The 7,556-nt window shown below is 45.5% G+C and overlaps 1 protein-coding gene across 4 annotated transcripts in view; it reads right to left on the bottom strand.

Moving 5' to 3' along the window:
• Positions 1-4,373: 4,373 nt before the first annotated feature.
• Positions 4,374-7,556, bottom strand: part of GRB7 (growth factor receptor bound protein 7) — an 81,386-nt gene continuing 78,203 nt past the window's right edge. For all 4 annotated transcript variants that reach the window (XM_069953211.1, XM_069953213.1, XM_069953212.1 and 1 more), the window contains one exon: positions 4,374-5,068. In XM_069953211.1, the coding sequence (XP_069809312.1) occupies positions 4,922-5,068 (147 nt within the window). In that variant the 3' untranslated portion in view covers positions 4,374-4,921. The remainder of the gene's footprint in view (positions 5,069-7,556) is intronic.

Here is a 7,556-nt window from a genome sequence, read left to right as displayed (position 1 = left end):
TCTGAGGAGAAAGCTTAGAAGATTATCTCGTCATAGGAGCACGGAGCCAAGTAGGACAATGACAAGCCAGGGAGAGCGAGGCACAGAGGATCATCTTCTTAAGGAACCGCCAGTCACACAACCACCGTGAATCCTTTACTGTATATTAATATATCACCAGGACGCCCCGGGTTCAGGGGTGACATTGCATTGAAAGTTCACAACGTATGGCTTTATTTCTCTGCTTATTGTGGGAGAAGAGCAAAGGTCACAGCAGGGGGAACAAAGCCGAAACCAATGTCCCTTCCTCTCCTGATGTTGGTCCACACCTCCATAACCATCATATATGGGCGGAGGGATCGACCCTCATTTGCCCCTTCTTCTCATAGTGGTGTCAACTCTGAGCTGTTTTGCCTAAGCTTGGCTACCTGTTTGTGGAGTGTTGCCACTCATGGTGAGTTGGTGTTGGTACCCCATTGCCCTTGGTCCATACAAACCTCAGTGTAAAGCTACCCTATACACATTAGTAACTTATTATGGTGCAAAAACATTGGGGGAGATTTATCAAACATGGTGTAAAGTGAAACTGGCAACCAATCAGATTCCACCTTTCATTTTCCAAAGAGTCTGTGAGGAATGAGAGGGGGAATCTGATTGGTTGCTAGGGGCAACTGAGCCCATTTCACTTTACACCCCTTTGATAAATCTCCCCCATTGTCTCTATTTGTCTATATTAAAAATGTGCCTAAATTTGTTTGTACTGCCCTGTGTCTGCTCTCCTCTCTCTTTCCAGCCTGTTTGAGCTGCCCTCCAAGGTTTCTTCCCCCCCCATCTACTATCTAAGCTAATGCCTTATTATTTCTTAGCACCCCCCCAGCACATGACTGTAGAATATGGACCACCTACTGTCCGCAGGCCCAAAGGAACATCCCAAGGACATGGAGACCTGTTCTAGTGGGCACCGCACCACCTAAGGAAGGTGGCAGGGACTGTGGGGCGTGCAGCAGAGGGCGAGGGGTTAATGGTTATTCAATAGGTGGTGTAGAGCAGTGCTTCTCAAACTGTGAGGCGGGCCTCACCAGTGAGGCGCCCCCTAGTTGTTGGTGAGGCCCAGCTGGGGAGGCAGTGTGCACAAAAGTTACTATGATCTGCACAGTCCTTTTGCTGTTTGCAACTATCTACATTTTAGCAACATTATTAATTTATTTCGTACTTTATTAGTATCTAGAGCTTGGAAGATGGGTGAAAGGTAGTCCTAGCATTATTTCCAGCTTTTAAATAGACTTTGTGAGGCTAGGGCTCCCCTTGATCAGTCTGGTGAGGCCCGGGCATTGCCTTGGTCTGTTGGGTGAGGCTCCAGTTGAAAAAGTTTGAGAAGCACTGGTGTAGAGTATACAGAGTGTGCTGTCATTGGGCACGGTGGTCACATGGGCGCAGCTCGGCTCCACCTTGGTACGTGCCGCAGGCCTATGGGGAGAAGACACAGCCTATAAGGGGGCGGGGGCTTCCGGGTGCAGCCTCTTTACCAGCAGCCAGGAGAAGAAGCATCCCTCCCTCCCACCCTTGGTTACTGGTTACTGGTTCAAGAGTTTGTTCACCGTTTGTGATGATGTTTCTTTCTGTTGTAGTGGAGAATTATACTAAGTCAAAGCTGGAGGTGTAATTTCTGGAGGATCCGGTGGCTATGCCTGCCAGTGTTCGGCAGCCGGCATACCCATTGGAAAATGTTCGCCTGGAGGCGTTTAAGGAGTCAGTGAAAGTTGGCAAGTTGCCCGGTATAAGGGTACAAACCCACTTGCCGGATCTGCAGCGAGACTCGCTGCAGATCCCGCTTCTATACTTTCAATAGCAGAGAAACTTGCAGCAGGGATGTATATCCCTGCTGCGATTTTGTCTGCAGCCCGTCCCATTAACCCCGGAGATTATACATACCGGGTCCCCGCTCCTGCTTGCTTCGGGGCAGGAGCGGGGACCCGGTAATGTATAGCCTGGCCGCCCCCCTGCTGCCCCGATCGCATCCTCAGCAGCACTGATCGCCCCCTGCAGCCCCGGCCGCACGATATCCCCCAGCCCCACGATCCCCTGCAGCCCCTGGCCGATCGTGCGGCCGGGGGCTGCGGGGGATCGTGCGGCCGGGGCTGCGGGGGCGATCAGTGCTGCTGAGGATGCGATCGGGGCAGCAGGGAGGCGGCCAGGCTATACATTACCGGGTCCCCGCCCCTGCCCCTAAGCAAGCAGGACCCGGTAATGTATAATCTCCGGCGGCTGGGCGGTTAATGGGGCGGGCTGCAGACAAAATCGCAGCAGGGATGTACATCCCTGCTGCGAGTTTCTCTGCTATTGAAAGTATAGGGCCGGGATCTGCAGCAAGTCTCGCTGCAAAAACACAGCGAGGGGACTCGCTGCAGATCCGGCAAGTGGGTTTGTAGCCTAAATGAGAAATAAATAAATAGCTGTGGCCAAAACCACCATGCAACAAAACATGCCTGTGTGTCTGAGTCTTATTCGGGTAGTCCCCATTGTACAGGTTCGGGGTTATGGGGGGTATATATCCCAGCAGTTCTGACTGAAGGAACAACTATGATTACTCTGAAATAGGAATTGAAATAGATTGTTGTGATAATGGACCCTGTCAGTGTTTCATGCTGCCTTTGGTTCAGGCAGCATGTAACATGGTTCCCTTTGGCGGAATATACTAGATTAGAAAAACATCCGTCCTCAGCTTTTGGTTTGAATTGCAGATGAGCTTTATTAAAGTGAATGGCACTACGTTGTAATACCTCGCAACACCTGTGGACTAGTGTGATGTTTCGAGGAAATGACCATGTTTTGTAAACCTGGAAAAGCCCTTTAAAGTACTCTATTTTTCAGGGGGCTCCCTGGCCTTCTCCAGTTCCCTTGCGGCTACCACTTGTCGGGGATCAAGCTGTCTAATACGACCCTAAACTGATCCCCTAACAGCGATAAAGTCTCACCTGTCTTTGCTCGTTCAGGTTTTCAATTGCAATTACTCACTCCAAAATAAGATTAATCGATTATATCCATTCCTGGCTTTGTATTCAATAGTTGAATACCTGAACATGTGAACACATCCTAAAGGATTCCTTAATACATTACCGGATCAGGACACTTCGAGACAAAAGTTGTAATACCACATACAACCTGAGGACATGAGTGGCGCTCTTTTTGGCAGAAAGCAGCTATATTTTTCTAATCCTAGATAGATATCCCCCTTTTAGGTCCCCATACAAATTTTAAAATTTGTCTCAACCTGCTAATTTTGACATGACTGGCTGACAGGATCCATTGTAAGTCTATGGCTATTGCCTCTAGCAGTGAGACGGAGTTCAGAGTAAGCCACGTGCACTTCTCTCCTGATCTGTCTAATGATCGGTGGGCGCCTGAACAGCCAGATCTTGACTGATCAAAACTTATGACATGTCTGTGTGACATATTACAAGTTACTTAAAGTAACAGGAACCCTTTCATTATCCTCTGATCCGGGGTTAAGAAGTTAGTATGCTTACAGGTCATAAACATAAGTTATACATTAACAATAATTATTTACCAGTATAATACAAAACAAACAAACAAACCCTGAAAGCATGACAGCTTAGGGTTTACAGGACTCCTAATATTTAATAGGGTCCAACAAGTCCTTATTAAAGGGAAACTCCGGGGAAAAAAATGTTTTTAAATCAATTGGTGTCAGAAAGTTATACATATTTGTAACTTACTTTTATTTAAAAATCTCAAGTCTTCCAGTACTTACCAGCTGCTGTATGTCCTGCAGGAAATGGGGTATTCTTTCCAGTCTGACATGGTGCTCTCTGCTGCCTCCTCTGTCCATGTCAGGAACTGTCCAGAGCAGTGGTAAATCCCTATAGAAAACCTCTCCTACTCGGGACAGTTTCTGACATGGACAGAGGAGGCAGCAGAGAGCACTGTGTCAGACTGGAAAGAATACACCACTTCCTGCAGAACATAAAGCAGCTGAAAAGTACTGTAAGGCTTGAGATTTTTTTTAATAGAAGTAAATCACACATCTGTAAGAACAATTGATTTATAATTAATTTTTTTCACCCCATAACTGAAACTTACGGCCTAATCACTTCTTGGGAAGTCCCATAGACATACAATAGAGTGGTGGTCAAGTTCTATTCTCTTAGAAGATCAAGGCGCTCCTTTTCTCTTGAATACACATTGATGTCGATATAACCCCTATAGGCTCTATTCACACTGCCATTTCAAGCCTCCACTTTTGGAAAACTTTAAGGAGACCCCCTTGTAAATTTTTGCAAAAGTTGAATCCACAATAAAATGGGCTCCCATGATGCCAATGTGAACAGAGCCCAATACCGACCCCCCCCCCCCTTAATTCAGTAAACAAAGAGTAGTGACCATTTTTTTTTATTCTTGTGACACGTTGGGATACATATAAATAAACTGCTCCTCTTCTTATGTAGATTTTGTATTTAGAGAATTCTGTACAAAATAAGAGAAAATAGAGGGAAAAAAATATAATATAGTTTACGATTTCTTATATAAAATATTTGACAATGAACTGGCCTTGTAGGTATTTACAGTACAGTGCCCTCCGCAACAGATGCACCCATGAACATTCCTTCCCGGACACAGCTATGGTGCCCTTCTCCTGCCGTCTCTCAGAGGGCAGAAGAGATTACGGAAAGCTTGTCTTCCACTGGAATTCAGCCACCAAATGTCATTCTGCCGTCACCCGACAGTCATGTGAGGATGATTGTAGCATCACAAGATAAACGTTAGCTTATTGACTATGTGCTTCCTGATACAACGTCATCCGCTCAGCCGAGGATTTGGATCCGCACGGTAACAATCTGGAAATCCCAGCATTGAACGTGTGCCGCACCGATCACGTCCGTCTTAAATCGCAATGGTCTGATGGTAGTCATCAATCCCCAAATTACAAGGCGACAGAAGTGCAGTAGTGCTTGAGGGTGCACGGCAGGATGCCCCTGTTGATCTGGTGGAACTCAACCAGCTGGATAAGGTCTACGAATTTGGTTTGTCCATCGTCCATTGAGTAGAAAGGTTTGCCATCTTCCTCACACTACGATTGAAATAAAAAGTAGTGACATACGCGTTCATTATAAATTTACTATATACAGATTAATATGGACGCTTACATATAGTACGGTATAGAAAATCAAATCAACTACGGTATATAAAATCAACTCTTGGATGATTAGTAGATATGCAGGGCCGGCTCCAGGACCCTCATTTACACACTATGCACAATAACGTGAGACCACTAACATGTACAAACATACATTATTGACATAGACACTGACTGACTGACACTGACACACTCAGACACTGACACACTGCAGTTACACCTCAGTCTTCTCCCTCTTCCTCTCTGTGGTCCGCTCTCCACACTGTGGGGTTGAGGACCTTTAGGTCATGTGATCAGGTCCTTATGCCTTTTCTCTCTCTGTGCAGGTCCTGCTCCGTCTCCTGTGTCTTCTGATGTTCAGCCCCTCACCCTGCACTACAGTGACCAGGCTGAACATCAGAAAACCGTGCCCCTCTCCCTCTCTGGGCCCCTAGAGATGCTGTGGGCCCCGGCACTTGCCCAGGTAAGCCTTGTGCTGATGCAGGCCCTGTAGCTATGTTATTAAAGGGGTTATCCAGCGTTAGAAAAACATGGTCACTTTCTTCCAGAGACAGCACGGCTCTTGTCTCCAGTTTGGGTGTAGGTTATGTAACTCGGTTCCATTGAAGTGAATGGAGCTTAATTGCAAACCACACCTGAACTGGAGACAAAAGAGGTGCTGTCTCTGGAAGAAAGTGGCCATGTTTTTCTAACGCTGGATAATCCATTTAACCCCCAACATACCTCTCTGTTAACAGGTTTTGATTGCTCATGTATTGGCTGACATCTACTTTTACTTACAAAGAAGCTAAAAGGAGCCTTGTTGGTGCCTAGCGTTGCAATGGCCATTTTACAAGAGATGAGTGAACCAGTTCATTCGAACCTAAAGGCTCTGCATTTGATTACTGGTGGCTGAAGAATTTGGATGCAGCCCTAAGACTGCCTGGGAAATATGGATAAAGACATAGGCCATAGACTGTATCCATGTTTTTCCAGACTCCCTAGGGTTGCATCCAACTTCTTCAGCCACCAGTAATCAAATTCAGAGCGTTAGGGTTCGGACACACCCCTTTGATCATGATGAGTGAATGAATTTGGCATGAATTGGATTTGATGCAAATTTCACAAATAATTGTGAATTTTTAGAATCCAAATGTTTTGTTTTTTGTTTCCTCCCTGTTCCTGTACACTGTGTGGCCCGGAGGTATGGAGCCATATGTATTACAGCTTCTATCCATTATATACACTGGGCTGTGAACTCTGCACCCAGCCCAGTCCATCAGTGTATTGTGTAGTGGCAGGGACTCCTGTCTTTGATATGTGTCCCTGCTCCTGTACATACTTTACATAGGGTAATTGGGCATTTTTGAATCCTAATCAGAATCAGGATGTCATCCTAATGCATCCTGACATGTTAAATTCTCCTCTGGTCGTGTAAAGAAGACCCAAGACCTCTTCATGACACAAGTGCTCTCATCATCCATGCAGGGCTGGTGCTTTTTTCCCCTCGCTATGCATGGTGTTGGTTGTGGCACCTAATCCATGGGGCACCCGAATCCAGCAGCTCCATATGGATGATGACAGTACTCAGGTCCAACCTAACATAATGGTGTCTATGACTCTTGAAGGCTGGGGGTTCCTTATGTCTATGGGGGATGCGGTCACTGGAAATGATCACCCAGTATAAAGACCTCACTAATAATCCATGGCTGTAAATTCTGTTGTTTTAAGTATTTTAAAGCCATATAACGAGAATGTGGTTTGGTAAGTCAGGAAAATGTCTTTGGTGTCATTGAGGTTCAGCTCATAATCCTTGAAAGAATTGTTCTAGAAATGGCTTAAGGCCCCAAAGTTCATTGCGCATTTCTAGAGAGACCCTGGATTATATAAATGAACTGTCCTACTACCAATAACCTGTCTACGTCGTCCTTGGCTTCACCATATCACATATCATACATATGTAAAGCGAGGGGGGGGGGCTGTTTTTGCAAGAAAGTAGCTGTGCTTTTTCTAATCCTGGATACAAGTCACTGTGACATCACAATAGAACACAACATAGAAATGAACACACAGGTCACTGTGACATCATCACAACAGAACAAAAGGGAAATGAACACACAGGTCACTGTGACATCATCACAACAGGACACAAGGTATATGGTATGCGAACACATAGGTCACTGTGACATCATCACAACAGGACACAAGGTATATGGTATACAAACACACAGGTCACTGTGACATCATCCCCATAGAACACAAGGTATATGAACACATAGGTCACTGTATCATCATCATCCCCATAGAACACACCTTATAAATAAACACACAGATGACTGTGACATCATCACCATAGAACACAACAAATAAATAGACACTCGGGTCACTGTGACATCATAACAAAAAGCTTATTATAAATGATGTGACATCATCACAATACAAC

This window comes from Dendropsophus ebraccatus, chromosome 14 (genome assembly GCF_027789765.1).
Source record: "Dendropsophus ebraccatus isolate aDenEbr1 chromosome 14, aDenEbr1.pat, whole genome shotgun sequence".
NCBI lineage: Eukaryota > Metazoa > Chordata > Amphibia > Anura > Hylidae > Dendropsophus > Dendropsophus ebraccatus.
This window is presented reverse-complemented; position numbering and strand designations above follow the sequence as displayed.